Genomic DNA, 17,399 nt, shown 5'->3' on the forward strand with positions numbered 1-17,399 from the left:
TATCAAAAGCACAACTTAGTTTGTCCTAAGTTTTTGGTACCTATTCTCCGTGTCCTGCATGCAGTGTCGTGCATCCTGCAAGTGCCAGCTGTTTACATATGCAGAGGCGTCCACTGTGGTCTACAAATGCCTTGTCCGGAGTCCGGCGTAAGTTCAGAGCAGAGAGTGTCGAGCAACTAATTCTCCGGAGTAATAGCAACCCAAGGAGCAAGTAGAAATGCAGAAAATTTATCTCTGGCTACAGTCCCATTTACATATGCATCGAATGCAACCGCAGAGCTAGTAATGGAAAGAATTTTATCACAATCTGTAAGTTTCTCTTGATCTTTTGTACTGTTGCTTATGGTCTGTACATTAAGCTTTGTTTTTCTTCAACGTTTGTATAACTCTGGTGCAAGATCCGTCATTGTCCTTGTAATTTATATTGTTTTTAGTTAAAGAACGAGTATTTGGTAAGAGCATTTATTTACGCTCAATCAGCGGAAATAGAAACCCCTCTATGTCAAACAAACTAATCAGTTTAATACCAGACTACAAGCCAATACTCTTAGCAAATGCTAGCTTCAAGCAGTAATGTGGATCTAGGCAGGTTGCTTCTGTTTTTCTGTGGCAATCGGATTTGTCTATTCATTAGCATAGCCAGATGTTTCGGATGTTTGCTTGTTTGATGCATAACGAATTGTATAAGCTCCTTCTGATGTAATGTTTTAGCGATTCTCGATATACACAATTTATCAATCGAAAATGTTAAGGTATATATGTAGTGAAACTACCTGGTAAGGTATGCTGTCTGCTGGTGGTCTAATGTTTATTGTTGTGTCAAACGAGGTTCTGATAGAATGCTCCATGTGGTGGTTGCATTACGGAGTGATTGGTATAGATTATAAATATTGGCAGTTGTAGATTGAAATTGCTTTCGATTGAATGAAAATTATTAGAACTACGACTTTTTTGGTTTCCACTCACTGATCCTGTTACTTAGTTGTGGAATCTGAACCATTAATTGTCTTTTTATTCACACAAGTGTATTCTAGACCCTTTTTCCTTAAAACCTGAAGATAAATAAGTAATTTAGCCATTGTTGGTATTCCGTGCTGGTTCTGTCAAAAAAATTAATGCAATGTCTCGAAACTATAATGAGGACAAAATAACACTATAATGGCCATAGGGTGCCAAGCATGTATGCTAATTACTGCTCAAGTAACTGTTCCGTGTCAGCAGGCACTTGTTACATTATCTGTCTATCCTGCCACTTCCGCAACGCAACACCCCTATAGAGTGCACGGATATCTGCAGTCTTTCTCAAAGCTCTTTACTGCTTGCATAAGGTTATACTGTTTTTAAGGGGTTTTTCATTATTTCTGACATAACATGCGTCTTTATTCTTTTTAGAGGATATAATAGTGTAAATCAGAAGATGCAAGGGCATCTTCACACCCTTAAGAATAAGTGGGAAAGTTAGAATAGAAATATATAATTTATTTGAATGATGGTAAAAAATCATAAAAGGGAGTAACATATTTACAGTTGTGTGGGGATAGTAATTTGGATCCAAGTAGGCTTCCATTGTATCCTTACTTTGCAGTCAGATTTCTTGTATTTGATGGGCTTAATGACATTTTCTATGGATTAATTTGTCTGACTGATATGTACCTTGCATGCTTCAGCTGCTTTGATGTTTGAAATGATACCAATGTAGATTTAGGGTTAAATTGACTTTAAATACAACTAACCTTACAAGTATGATCTACATTTTTACTTTACTATGGAGTTTGAAGTATTAATTGTTGCCTTTATTTTTGCGTTTAGATTCCAGAGATCCTTTCTAGGTTTCTGTCAGAGCCTTTGATGTCAAGATTGTCATTATCTTTTGTATAGCTGTTTGTTGGAATCTCATGAATTAATTTCTTTCACAGGAACAATGCCATCTGACATCAAGAAAGAGTCTGCATAGCAGTGGTCCACTGAGTATCCGAAGTGCTGGCTCATTTAATGGGAGTCCTCCAGTTTCACCAAGGGGATCTGATGATTTCAAGGTATGTTATTTTACAATGTTTTCTGGAGCAGATCATGAAACCTAATAAATCATGTTTCTTGAATGTATTCAACAATGAGTTTATCACCTCTGTGTTGCCACAGCTAGACATTAATTGTGCAAGAGAATTTTAGATATGTTATGTGGTTGACATTATCTTCTTCAAGCCTAGTTTACTGCAACATGCTTTCAATTCTGATGTGTAGGTTTAGGTTCGTTATATGGTTCTTTGTTTCAATTTTTGTATTCTGCTACTGGGTACAGTTATGGTATTTACATTCAGCTTCCTTTACAATCGTTCTGGTTCTTATACATTTGAATGAAAAGTATAATAAATTTACAACGGAGAGCCTTACCTCTATCATTGCTTCAATATTGGAACGCATTGGTGTTTTCATCCGTGCACAATGAAGATATTTTACCCTTTTTATGAATGTTTGATCTCTTTATAAAAATAGCTGGAAGATAAAAATATAAGCTTTTGATTCAAAGACTAGCAGAGATATTCGACATTCTAAGGACAGCCATGAAGGTTCTGCGTGTTGAATGGAGTAGTTGTTATCCACCACAATAGGTCAACTTTGCCATTAAACATAATAACAACTTTTCTATTGGGATTCTTGAATGTCTTAATATTATTTTCACTATATGGGTCACATTCCAGCTTCATTCTGGGAGTTTAAAATTTATATAAAATTTCTTTGAAACAGCTAATGTCAAGAATTTTTATCTGGAGTGGTGGAGGGATTATTACAGCCCCCTTCTCTTTTTCCAGTCATGCCACCTGTTGGGTAGCTCATCTAGAGAGTGCTATGGTACTAGGATACTTAGTGTTTGCTTGAAGATTCTAACCCTACAAATTTTAATTTATTGGCAGTTCTGTAAGACTGTCAACTCAACAAAAACACATTTTGGGGGAAAAACAGTAGGACGGTGGCTAAAAGATATAAAAGAGAAGAAAAAAGAAGAGACCCGGGTTCATAATGCACAAGTTCATGCTGCTATTTCAGTTGCTGGTGTAGCTTTTGCGGTTGCTGCAGTTGCAGCAGCAACTGCTACATCTTCTGGTAGTGGTGAGAGTAGTCAATCAAAGTATTGAGTAATAGGCCTAAACTACAAGGAAATATTATAACAATAAAATCACATTCGTATGTTAGTTTTTTTATTATCATAAAACCATCTATTTTTATGTCTTTCATTATGAACATCCAGTTCAACATCTTATATCATGTATTCCAGAATGAACGAGTTATGAATAACAAGTTCAACGTCTTATCTCATGTATTTCAGAATGAACAAATTATGAATAACAACTTTAGTCTCTTATATCATGTATTTGAGAATGAACAATTAATTCAGTAATTACATCATGTATTTCATAATGACCAACAAAGTTCAATGTCTTATATAGTGTATTGTATTTCAGAATGAACAATTAATTCAATAACTATATTGGATTTCCCATTCATGGTTATACCACCACTGCTTTGCCAACAATAGACAAGACATTTATTAAAAAATAAAAAAAATTACTTCCCTTACCATTTCAACATTGTACTCTGACCAATACAATTCGTTTAAAAACAAATCTGCAAAAATAATTTGAAAACAATTTCGACCAACATCTTTTTATTACAAAATAAAAAATTACTTTTACGATTTCAGTATTGTACTATGAATAATACAAATCGTTTAAAAATAATTTCGAAAAAATTTCGGCGGGTATTCCCTCTGCAACGTAGACCTTCTAACAGACCCTGGCAGGGACTACCGGCTACATGCAGCACTTGTTATATTTAAAAGTCATTTACAAAAATGTGTTAAAAGAATTTGAAATTGATACATGATATTTTAAAAAATTTAATAATAAAAATATATTTTATTGGGTGATAAATAAAATATTTTCATGCCAATATTATATAATATTTTACACTACACCATCTAAATACTTTTTATATTTTATTTAGAGTGTTGAATTTATTTATTTATTGAAAAAAACATTATAAAAAAAAAATTACAATCTCACCAAACACTATATCAAATTAATTATATATATATATATATATATATATAATTAATAATATATATATATATAAAATATACAAAATCTAAAATAGTTAGAATATATATATATATGAAATTCACATATAGGGAAAAATTATATATAAGAAATTACGGCCCAAGTTAAGCAGGTATATATATATATATTTGAAATTCACATATAGGGAAAAATTATATATAGAAGAAATTACGGCCCAAGTTAAGCATGGGTGAAGAGGGTATGCGTTTCATTGGGATTAATTTGGTGGTACTAGCCATTTACACTTTAGCAGTAGAGCTCACATGAGTGATATATATCATTAGTTTGATGGTATTTATCATTTTAGTATATTTTAATAAGATGCCTAGGGCATTCAAAATGAAATTGCCCTTGATTAAAGCATATGATTATGTAGAATCGTGTTTTTATGATGGTTGTGCATAAAATGGGGTTTTTCGTTGAGGTTGGGGACTAGATAATGGCTTATATAACATTAGCGAATTATGTTGTTCATAAATGGAGTGCCATTAAAAATTTTCAAAGGTTTTGTGAGGGTTGAGATAATGATACTCATTATCCCCTTTATTATTTTTTATTGTCATAAAAAGTCTGAGTCAAATTATATATGAAGTAAAGAAGTGGTTTTTTGGTGGGTATTAAGATCACCAAAAATATTTCTATAACACATTTTATGTTTCAGAGATGATGTGAATGTATTCATATTGGAATGGAAATATTTATTCCATTTTTTTTGTGAAGCAACAGATACTAGTTTATTTAAGGTCACAAGTAATGACTTAGTATTGGAGATTGCTAATTTATTTGTAGTGGGTGTGGTTGATTTGAACAATGTCCTTAAATATCTTAGTTTCTAATTCTTGAAACCAAATAATTATGACATTAGAGACTAAAAATGGTTAATACAAAAATTTGAGAAAAAATTGGCAAATTGATCATTGAAATGGATCACACTTGGGGGAAGACTAATATTGGCTCAATCAGTCTTACAAAAGCTTTCTATATACTGGATGCATATTTAGTTGCTTCCTAAACACATCATTATGTAGATATATTCAATAATTTCAAAATTCATATGGTCAGGGGCTAAGGATTGTCACAAGATACATTTGGTTAGATTGGAGGAAATATCAAAGAGAAAAGAAGATGGAGGATTGGAGTTAAAGAACATTGAAATTTTTGTCTAGGCTTTGGTGGTAAAAAGCCAATGGATGGAATTATTTGGAGAAAGTATATGACAAAGGATTGTCTAGGAAAAATACCTTAAGCTACAACATGTGGTTGCATGAATAAAAATAGGGTCTCTTATGTATGGAACAACCTAATGGAGGTTAAACATTCGTTGATTGGAAATATGAAGTGGGAGATTGGAGATGGATCATTGGTTGAAATTGGTTTCAATCCCGTCGAAGGATTCTTGGGAAACCATTCTTTGCCCTGTCATCTCATTATATACTTACATGAAAATGGAATTTATTTTTTACACCATATTATTAGGGATGTTGATTCAATCCATCCCTATCCGACCTATTCATGTGCTAGATACTTGGTATTGATCTGTAAATTAGCTAAGATCTAGGATAGATACGTACTAAATTTTTATCTAGCTAGTATCTGCTTGACAGGGAAGACTGGTTACTTAACTTGGGATGAAATTGTTGTTCAGGGACACCTTTTTATAAAGGAGATATATGTGTACATTTCTTAATCACTTTTGAAGGAAGGGGAAGGGTGGTGGTTTGGAAAGGTTTGGAAGTGGAGATTTCCTCTGAAACTCAAATGTTTTGGGCAGTTGACCCTGAAAAACAAAATATTAACATGGGAAAATTTATGCAAGAGAGGGTATACAATATATGAATATGTGCCATGTGTAAGGTTGATATTGAGGATGTAAATCACCTATTCCTCAAGTATCCATTCACAGTTTCCATTTGGATCAGTGTTACGAACATTCTTATTTTTATAATTAGTTGGAACTCACCATCTATAGAAGATTGTTTGATGGAGTGGAAGAAGGAGTGTAAGGAATACAAAACTCTTCCTTTTTATATATTTTGGGGAATTTGGAGGAGCATATATGCTCTTATTTTTCGAAATCATCCCACTGGACTCTAGAAGGATCTCTGTAAATATTGTTGCTTATTTAAGCGAAATTGGTCTTGTGGCTCATAGGAAAAAACATAGGAGCATACAACAATTAGGTATTTGGCACAAATATCTTGTGGGATTTTTTTATGGGGCAACTAATTCAAGCAAATGCGGCAGTGGGGCATACGTTGTTCTAGATCTTCGACAACATTCTCATTTGTATTGGAATAGTGGTTTCCGTACTAATTCTCGAGTTGAGGTTATTGCACCATGGGGAATTCTATTCTGTGTCAAACGGTTATCACTGGAGAAATTAGATGTCTTTTGGGATTCAAAAGTTGCAATTGATTGGGAAAATGAAAGGTCCACTTTCAATCCCCCTAGGCTTTCAAATTAGATGAATATAATTAGAGAGTTGCTAGGACACTTTAGATCAATGACATTCACACAAATAAAGAAGATTGAACAATATTGTTGACACACTCTCAAAGAAGGGACATAAATATATTCTGGGGGAGATCAATTATGAAGCTTTCAACAATGGTGCAACCCAAAGGATTGGAAATATCCAATTTTCATGATTTTCTCCTTTTTTTTTTGGAGTTGAAGACATTTTTCTTAAGATTTTATATGTATTTGTGATATTGTTTTTGTTGTAATTTTGTTTTTTGTGATGCAATCCCTAGGACTCATACTCTAGTAATTGGTTTATTAGTTTTAACTACTCCAATGCTATTTATGTGCTAGATAGGTCTAAGTAGAACAATATTTTTCCCTGATGTAAATAGCTTTTGCAAAAAAAAAAAAAAAAAACTAGTATAATTGTGAGATTTGACTTTTTTGGTCATTTTTTTTGGTTGATTTTGTTTAAACTTTTATATGGATTTCTTGGAATGTTAAGTTTGAGCTTTATGATCTACACATTTCAAGTGCCACAAAGGATTTTAAGGACATTGGATCTATTTATACATTTAAAAATACATTTTAAATAACAAACATACACAATATGTTTAAAAATATTATTATTAAATTTAAGCTAAAAAAATATAAAAACATTTTATAATCAGACTGCTTCATAAATTAATAATCATTAATTTTGAAAATCCAAAAGTAAATCAACTTCGATATTAATCTCTCATTAATAAATCATTAATTTTGAAAATCCAAAAGTAAATCAACTTCGATATTAATCTCTCTTAAACTTGGAAAAAGTTTATTTTATGAAACTTTAAAACTTTTTAAGAGATCCTAGCCAAAATTGAAACATTTATGTGATCAACTAAAAGTAAAGATTTTTGAATGAACTATGTAACCGTCTAAAAAGAAAGATTTACGTATTAACTAAATAAAGTAAAGATTTTTGCATGGACTATAAAACCATCTAAAAAGAAAGATTTACGCATTAACTAAATAAAGATATTAGAGTTACTTAGCACTATGATGGAGGTTATATGAACCAATTCTAAATTGAATTCTTGAAATATTTTTTGCACGGCTATTAATGAAAATTCCAAACTCCGGAGTTATAAAATAATTTTATTTTTCCTACTCAATCAAAAAATATTATTACACCTACGACTCTTTTAAATAATAACTTATAAAAAAAAAATTAAAAAAATTCTACACTAAACTTAAAATGTACAATAAATCTACAATATTATTACTTCTCTATATCATTATAAAACATATTAAGTTTAATAACTTTTTATAAATGTTGCTTCTCTATCTCGTTATAAAGTTTTTATTTTTTATATATTAAATAAATAAATTTAAAATGTGACTATGTAATAGTTATCTCCATCCAATTTTGTTTATCGTATAAACTTTATAAATTACAATTTAATTGTGCAATGTTTATCTAATAAATTTGATGATGCGCATTTCATGATATAATTCAAATTCAATTACACTATATGAAATAATATGTATAATATTTCATATTTAATGTAGGTTTAATATGTATAATATGATATGAATTTTGATAAGAAATTTTATAAAAATAAAATAAACATCTGATATTTTCGTAGTTATCAAATTGATTTATTGAAATTGGGGTTGATTTAAAAACTCATAATATTTTAAGTTGTAATTTATAATTATTAAAATAAAAAATTATTACTGAATTTTTGTGATATATAATAAAAAATAATTAAAATAAAATAAAATTTAATTGCTTTCTTTTCTAATTATTTGCTATAAATATGTTTTTTTGTGTTTTTTTTAAATATATTATAATAATTTAAATGTGTATATATTGTGTGTTTGAGCTATAGATTTAGTGATTCAACTTAACCATAAAGGACATATAATTATGAACCGTTGAAGCAAAATGGAATCATACATGTTCGGTAAGTACAATGCAATTCGGGTAAACCTTCAACAACAAGTAAACCCAAAGATGGCTCCGCTAGGGTTTGATCCGGGAACCCTAGGCCTAGGGCCTAGGTGATGCAGCAGGCGCAGGGAGGTCAGCGGGTGTACAGGTACAGGTTTAGCTGGCTTCTCCACCGAGGATAGAGCAGGTGGACTTTTGGAGCAGGTGACAGCTGGTGAACAGGACGGGAAGCGGTTTTGCGTTTCGACAAACGGGGTTCCGCTGCCTTCAGACGTAATACGGGTTCCCTTTCCGTGGCGGATCGTTGTTAGGCAAAAGCCTCAAGACGGTAATCCTTTTTACGGTTTCTTGAAACGGACACCTGAGGCGGTCTTAGTTGTTTCCTATTCGGGCTCTGGAGGAAGGCGGTTGCTGTTGGTTCTTTTTACGGGGAGATAAACTATGGTAAATCACAATGAAACGGTTGATCTGGAGCCCGCCCCTGAGGATATCCTTACTGTCTGGGGAAAGGAGGTCACGGAGAAAAACATAAGTGAGATCATCGCGCATACAAACAGTTTTTCGCCTGCGTTTTTTCCGGGTGGAGTGTCATGGCGCCAGAATCCGGCAAAGGGGCTTTTGGAAGAAAGTCTGGAACTTGCTAGCGGTTTCGGAGGCGGAGGAAGGGCGCTGGAGGTTAAAAGTCCCTTTTCTTTCCCAAGCACGCTGTATAACAAGGTGTGTACTCAACCTGTTGGTAAGGCGCTCTCTCCTGTTAAAAATTTCGTCTCCTCGGGAGGTCTTGAGGACATCATTCATTTCCCACAATCTCACGGAGTATGGAGGTCTGTGGGCGGAGCTCAGGGTGGTGGGAAAGAAGTGGGAGAGTGGTGCACTCAGCCGGAAAGTCTCGGGAGACCCTCTTCAAATGACATTGAGCAGAATACTTCCAATCGGGTCGAGGGTTTTGGGGGTTTTTGCGATTTTCCGTCCGCGGGGGTTTCTAAAAATTCCCAGGGCATTGTGGATCCGGTGAAAGGCGGCCTTTTAGCTGTGGGAGAGGTGGACAGTCCTGTGGAGGGTTTGGTTGAAACCCCGCCAGCAAAAGATTTTCATAACTGTGTAAATGATGGGAATTTTCATGAGAGGGAAGATGGAGACCCGGCCCAAATCTCAGAAGGAAATGATCCGAAGGCGGCATCAGAAAAAGTAGGAGACAAAAGGAAGAAGGCGAAGTTGTGGAAGAAGAAGCGGGCCACAAACCTGGTTCTAGGTATGGATGTTCAAGTCGACGAGGCATTGGATGTTGCAGAATGCACACTAGTTGGCAGAGTTAGAGGGAGATATGTTTCCGGGAAATTTCTGAGGCAGTGGGCTGAAGGCCAGTGGTCGGATACTCCGGCAAAGTCTTTCAGAACGGACAGACTGGTTAAAGGATGGTTTATGGTAAAATTTGACTCTAAGGAAGCAATGGAATGGGTGGAGGCGAGGAACTGGGCGTTCGGGAGCAGACCTGTATTCTTCAAACGATGGTCGCCTTTGTTCGATGCTTCAAAGGAGAAAGTGGACGAAATCCCTGTCTGGGTCAGGGCACCAAACCTCCCGCCGTTCCTCTGGGTGGACTCGGTATTCAAATCCATTGGGAACCATTTGGGCACCTTCCTGGATGTGGATAGATCCTACTTACATACTTATGAGAAAACGGTTGCAAGGATACTGGTAAGACTCAACCCATCGGACGGACTCGTGGAATCTTTTACTTTGCAGTACAGGGACTATGCTTATGAGCAGGCGTTAGACTATGAGCTTTTCCCTTTTAGATGCCACTGCTGCCATGAATACGGGCATTTAGCGAGGGATTGCCCGTTGGGGAAAAGAAGAAGGTGGGCACAGCAGAAGGAGGAGGAGTGGGAGATTCGGTCGGCTTTACTCGATACTCAGGAAAAGGATGAGGGCGTGCAGGTTGATACCAAGGACGAGAACTTAAATCCCCAGCCGGAAGATGGATTTCAGCAAAAGGAAGAGACACCGGTACAAGTAGCTGAGGACCAGCCATGCCGGGATGATACTGAAGCAGCGGCCGCCGTCCACTCGGAGGATCCCACTTCTGGTATGCAGTCCTCTCCATTACTATATCAAAAAAATTCTGTACCAATGAATGATGCAATTGAGTCGGATGCTGTTATGATGTCAAATCTAGAAGATCCCATTCAATCTATAGAGTCCCTTTCTGAAGCCATTCCGTCCTTAAATCTGAACTGTGAGGAGTCCCTTAAAAAAGATCAGGGTTCGGGTAGCCTGTCTGTTGCCCGTCATTATAACTTAAGATCCCTCCATAAACGACCTGCTCCCACAATTGATTTCCAGGGTTCGGTGGGCGGACTCAGCCCTGAGACTTCAAAGGGCTTATCTAAGAAGGGTAGAGGTAGGAAATCACTGTTGTCGAAAGCACAAGTCAAGGCAATATTTGATGTGGCAGACGGGAAACAGATGTCGATCCACGGGGCACTTAGAGCTGTGAAAGCCCCTGAGTCGGTTATCAAATGATCTGTATGTCTTGGAATTGCAGGGGGTTAGCTAGTAAACCCAAAAAACTAGCCTTAAAAGACTTCATCTCTCGCCATCATCCGGATGTTGTTTTTCTTCAGGAAACATTGGGAAATAGTATTGAAGTTGAATCGGCCTTGCGAACTATGTTTCCGGGCTGGGTTTTCTTTGCATTGGACGCTGCTGGTCATTCTGGAGGCTTAGCCATAGGTTTCAAGGATGGGAGATTTAAGGTGCAAAGCTGTTGGGGATCATCACATGCTCTCGGTTTGGAGGTTCTATCGACTGAGTTTGACCAATCTCTGTTGTTTGTCAATGTATATGGTCCTTGTCATGACAGGGTTCCTTTTTGGAATGACCTTCTGACAAAAGAGCTCTTACATAACAAAAACCTCATTCTAGGGGGGGATTTAAATTTCTCTCTGGGGACGGCTGAGGCATGGGGTCCCTCTGCGAGGGAAGATCCTTTGACAGACTACTTCTCAAAAGCCCTCCAGAATGCAAAATTGATTGATGTAAACATTATAAAAGCAAAGCCGACATGGAGGAACCGAAGAGTGGGAGAGGGGAGAATTGCAAAGAGGCTGGACCGCTTCCTCATAAATGAAATTCTAGCGACATATATCCCTCTGTTCCGACAGTGGGTGGGGGATGGGGGAAACTCGGACCATTTCCCAATCTTCCTTGAATTTTCCAAGCCTCCAGCTAAACCGGCCTCGCCCTTTAAATTCAATGCTACTTGGCTACAGGAGGAGTCTTATCAACATCTTTTCAGGAGTACCTGGAGACATATTGGTCCAAATTCTCTGGTAAACAAAGGAGGTCACTTTATGGAGAACCTGAAAAGACTTAAGAAAGCAACCATTGAATGGGCTGCTGAAAGGAGAAGGAAACAATTCGAGGAGCTGGTAGAGATCGAGGAAGCTCTTAGGCTTTTGGAAGATCCAGAAGCGGATGCATATGTCTCTCAGGAATCGAAAGAGAAAATTTTGGCTTTGGAAAAGAAAAAAGCAAAGATTTTGTTGGACAAAGAAGAGGAGTGGAGGCTGAAAAGCAGGGCCATTTGGCTGAGAGCTGGGGATGAAAATACAAAATTTTTCCATAATTTCGCCAAAGGCCGGAAAAATGCAAACACCATTTGGAAGATGAATGATCTTGAAGGTAGGGAGGTGTCATCCTTTGAAGCAATTTCTACTTTGGGGAAGAACCATTTCCAATCCCTCTTTTCGGATCCCGGGGGGATCTCTTTACCTGAAATTATTAGAACAGCACAAGCTTTTCCTAGATTTGTGGAAGAGGAGGCTGCAGAATTGTTATTTAGGGAAGTGGAAAAGGCGGAAGTGGAGAGTGTTATAAAGGCAATGCCAAGGGACAAAAGCCCGGGGCCAGATGGATGGACTATTGAGCTCTTTACCCATTTTTTTGAACTTATTGGTGATGAGCTCACTGAGGTGGTGGAGGAATCCAGAAAGAAAGGTGAAATTTTCAGCTCCTTCAATGCTACTTTTATCGCTCTCATCCCAAAGACTGAGAATCCTGTCTCCTTTGAAGACTTCAGGCCTATTTCCCTTTGCAATACAATCTATAAGATTATAGCAAAAATCATAGCGGTGCGGTTGAAGCCTATTCTATCTGAATATATCTCAAATGAGCAATTTGGGTTTCTGGACGGCCGGCAAATACATGAAGCAATTGGTGTAGCTCAGGAAACTATCCACAGCATCAGGCTAGCAAAGAAGAAAGGGGCCGTCTTAAAAATTGATCTCTCCAAGGCCTATGATAGGATTAGCTGGTCGTACCTTAGATTACTGCTGACCCATCTTGGTTTTAAAGTGGAATTCATAAACTGGATAATGGGGTGCATTACAAATGTTAGTTTTGCGGTGTTGATAAACGGGGCTGCTTCTCAATTCTTCAAAGGACAACGAGGACTGAGACAAGGATGCCCCTTGTCCCCCCTGCTCTTCCTGCTGGCAGCTGAGGGACTCAGCCGACTGATTCTCAAAGCAAAGCTCTCTGGTTTATTCTCAGGTTTGGAGGTTGCTGTAAACCTGTTTATATCTCACCTTCTCTTTGTAGATGACATTTTGTTATTTTTAAATGGGAATTTAAATGAAGTCAAAGTTCTCAAAGATATTATTGACCTGTTTCTAAAAGCTACAGGACTTCAAATAAATTCCAGAAAGTCTCATTTTATTATGGAGGGTTTCACCAGGCAAGAGGAAGGTGCAATCACATCCATCTTGCCTTTTGAAACCTGCCAGATGGACATGCCTTTTAAATACTTGGGATTCTGGTTAAAGCCGTCCTCTTACAGAAAACAAGATTGGCTTTGGCTAGTGGCAAAAATTGAGCAGCGGATATCGCACTGGAGCTTCAAATGGCTATCAAGAGCTGGGAGATTGACACTGATCAATTCAGTACTGCAAGCCATTCCGGTTTTTTGGGCAGCACTGACCTGGATCCCCAAAGGGATTATTCATAAAATTAAACAAATCTGTAGCAGATTCTTGTGGTCAGGATCAAAGGAACATTCAGTGCTTCCCTGGGTCGCTTGGGAAAAGATTGCTAGACCAAAGGATTGGGGTGGCTGGGGGGTGAAACAACTAGTGGATTTCTGTCAATCGTTGGCGGCAAAATCGGGTTGGCGAATAGTTGTTGCTGAGAACCTGTGGACAAGGGTGGTAAGAAGAAAATATATTGACCCTATTCCCCTGGAAGAATGGATTAGGAGCCCAAACAAAAAAGGCAGGAACTGCTCGGTTATCTGGAAGGCAACTATTGATGCATTTTACATAATAGAACAAGGCTTAGCTTGGCAAGTAGGGAATGGTGAATGTCTGCGGATTGGTAAAGATCCTTGGGTGGGGTGCAATGAGCGGTACGCTTTATCTCCTGGTCTGATTGAGCATCTTGATTCAAAAGGTATAAAACATCTGCACCAGATAGCAAACATGGGTGGGTCAACCATTTGGGGGCAGGGCTGGAAAACAGCAGTTGATTTGGACCTGGATCTTGCTTGGAGAGATGAATGGGCAGTCTATATTCAGGAACTTGGACGCACAAATGTTAGGATTAAGGACTCACCAGATTCTCTGGTTTGGGCTCATGCGGAAACAGGTCGTTATTCTCCAAAGGCCGGATATGATTTTTTGATGAACAGAAAGGGGTGGGAGCCGCCGGTATGGTGGGCGAAGCCACTCTTCAAGCTAAAATGTCCCAAAAAAGCCAGACTCTTTCTTTGGTGCGCTTTAAAAAACAAAATACCCACGTGGGATGTACTTCAAGCTCGTTTCCAGCTGGGGCCGAGCAGATGTGTCCTGTGCAATTCTGACTCTGAATCTGTTTCGCATCTGCTTGTGGGATGTCCTTTCACAAAATCTGTATGGGAGGAAACTAAAAAACTCCTGAATTTTACTGGTAAGTGGGAAGGGGTGAATTTATCGGCAGCTTGGGAATATTGGTGGAATCACTATCATGAGAAAAATATGAGAAATCTTCCCCCTATTGTCTGTTGGGGTATATGGTTAGCTCGAAACGAAGGCATCTTTAATGAAAAAGTCACTCCTGTGAATGTAATAGCAGTACAAGTTTCAGCCATTCTAGCAAGTATTCCTGAACCGGAGGGACCTCAGTCTTTAAACCAGAGGGTGGATGTTGTAATCAGAGAGGGCACCCCTTGGGCCTTCTTTGACGGGGCAGCCCAAAACAATATAACTGGGGCCGGAATTATTATTTACCTTAACCCCTCGCACTCCCTAAAAGCTTCAGTTGGTCTTGGGTCGGGCACAAATAACTTCGCTGAATTAACAGCTCTAAAACTCCTCCTCTGCTGGCTCATCCACAGGGAAATCTGCACAGTTCAGATTTTTGGCGACTCGGCAAATGTGGTTAATTGGGTTAATGAAAAATTTGTCTGCAGAAATTACATGCTGTTGCCTCTGTTAGATGAAGTTATTAGATTAAAATCACTTTTTAATTCATTATCCATTGCACATATCTACAGGGATAAAAATGAAGAAGCCGACAGGTTTTCTAAAACAGGTTTGCAGCAGAATTTGGGAATTTGGAGGATAACGGAGCAGATGCATGATCAGATCCGTGTGTCGGATCTGCCTCCATATATATAATATACTTCTCTATATTTTGTTGTTTCTTTTATCAGCTGGATGATCGTGTTTACTCCTGGTACAGGAGAGATAGTATGTTTTTATCTTTTTGCATAAAATGACATGGTTTGTATTGGGCTGTTTTCCATTTAAAAAAGGAGGCCCTGAACGTTTGGTGACTGTTTTGATCTTTAAAATTTTTTGAGGTTGGGCTGTTGCTGGCCGTGAACAGGGGAGCTTCCACAGTCCCCTGTATACTAGACTTGGGTAAAAGCGATGCTACAGAGGAGAGCTTCCTGTTGGCTTGTGAAAACTCAGTTGAATGTTGACACATTCATTTTTGTAGCTTTTTTATTCTCTCGTTTAATAGAAAAGCGCGGTATTTTTTCCTCGGAAAAAAATATATTGTGTGTTTGATGTTGTAATGAACTTAAATTTAATTTATTCATATTTCATATATATATATTGTTAGATGAATGATTAGTTGGTATAATGAGATGTTATGTACTCGACTTAGTTTTGGCATGATGGGATAACTTTTCTACTAGGTTTCAAATCCCACAGGGACACATCTTTGGCCCCTTGTGATAAGGCTAAGGAGCAAGCTCCCCCTCCCTTGTATGGTAAATTTAAAATATGAGTATGTAATAGTTATCTCTATCCAATCATACAATATATAATATTTAATGTATGCCCCCTTGCGATAAGGCTAAGGAGTAAGCTCCCCCACCTTCATACAATAAATTTAAAATGTGACTATATAATAGTTATCTCTATCCAATTATATAATATTTAATGTATGTTTAATATGTATAATATTATATGAATTTTGATAAGAATTTTTATAAAAATTAAATTTCTTAGTTATTAAATTAATTTATTGAAACTGCAATCTTATAATTTGGGTTGATTTAAAAACTCATAATATTTTAAGTTGTAATTTATAATTATTAAAATAAAAAATTATCACTGACTCTTTTTGTGATACATAATTAAAAATAATTAAAACAAAATAAAATTTAATTGTTTCTTTACCTCTAATGATTTGCTATAAATATGTTGTTGTTTTTTTAAATACACTATAATAATTTAAAAAATAATAGTAAATGTGTAAATATGGTGTGTTTCACGTTGCAATGAATTTACATTCAATTCATTCATATTTGTTATATATTTTTTCTGTCTTTTTGTTGGATGAATGACTAGTTAGTATAATGAGATGTTATCCCCTCTACCAGCTTTCAAATCTCACTGGGAAACATCTTTGGCCCCTTGTGATAAGTTTAAGGAGTAGGCTCCCCTACCCTCATGGAGTCTCCTCTCTTAGTCTTTGTACTATAATGGCAATTGTTAGGTTCAAATCTAATATAGATTCATTACCTTATCTATTTCAGTGTCCCTCCTCAAATGTGCAATGATGTCATTTCCTAGAATGATTTCAATATCTTAAATCTTTAATCATGCTATGAGAGAGGTCTTGGTACCAGCAATAATTTAGAGAGTGACAATAAACCTCAAAAAGTTAATATTTATTTTTTAATAATTCATTTATTATATAGAGTTGCATTTTTATAATGCATATAGAATAATAATTATAATTATAATTTAATTTTAGGGTCATGACCAATCAAAACTTCAAATTGGTGTATGAGAGTCCTTCTTTCTGGGACAAGGAACTAGTCTCCCAGGAAAATTTTCATTGTTAAAATCTACCCCATCTACTTAATTACTAACGAAGATATATTATTTGCTATCTTCTCGTTTCCCATACCATTTTTTCTTGTTTTCCTCTCAATCTAGGAAGGATGTTTGATAATGTGAAATTTGTATGTACAATATCATAGCCATGATTACATTGTTTATACAATAAGATTTTCCAAAAAATGATAAGGTGGTGCACATTGTTGATAATGAACTTATCATGAGATCCTTGAAATAATGGTTTTTTACAAGTACTAAAAACAACAACCAAATATGATAGTTCCTTCTTACATCAGGAAATGCTTCTACCTCAAGGGATTATGCTTGTTTGACAAGGAGTTTGATACTTTTTTTCTTTTCTTTTTTTCCTTTTTCAAATGAAGAAATTTATGAGGGCCTTGAAATAATATTGTGCTACAAGGGCTATAGATTCATGTTATTAAGGGAGAAAATCCTTGTTTATGAAAGTGTGGTGGCATAACCATGTAAAAACATTGAAGGGGAGTAAAGAGGCATCCATTACAACTTCAAAGACCTTCAAAAAAA

General features: G+C 36.5%; 1 protein-coding gene across 1 annotated transcript; it reads left to right on the top strand.

Moving 5' to 3' along the window:
* The first annotated feature begins 200 nt into the window (after window positions 1-200).
* Window positions 201-3,134, top strand: LOC149216963 (VAN3-binding protein-like). Its single transcript, XM_089390095.1, has 3 exons — window positions 201-309; window positions 1,917-2,036; window positions 2,913-3,134. The coding sequence occupies exons 1-3, from the start codon at window positions 286-288 to the stop codon at window positions 3,132-3,134; spliced, it is 366 nt and encodes a 121-aa protein (XP_089246221.1). The 5' UTR covers window positions 201-285.
* Window positions 3,135-17,399: the final 14,265 nt, after the last annotated feature.

This window comes from Pinus tabuliformis, chromosome 1_1 (genome assembly GCF_031772625.1).
Source record: "Pinus tabuliformis cultivar Carrire ecotype Pingquan chromosome 1_1, CPIR1, whole genome shotgun sequence".
NCBI classification, from domain to species: domain Eukaryota; kingdom Viridiplantae; phylum Streptophyta; class Pinopsida; order Pinales; family Pinaceae; genus Pinus; species Pinus tabuliformis.

Bases quoted from the DNA above. Each gene is read 5' to 3' on its own strand.
- LOC149216963 (XM_089390095.1), top strand. From the start codon at position 286: ATGGAAAGAATTTTATCACAATCT. The intron at 310-1,916 runs GTAAGTTTCTCT...TTTCTTTCACAG, and splicing joins AAAGAATTTTATCACAATCT to GAACAATGCCATCTGACATC. The intron at 2,037-2,912 runs GTATGTTATTTT...ATTTATTGGCAG, and splicing joins GGGGATCTGATGATTTCAAG to TTCTGTAAGACTGTCAACTC.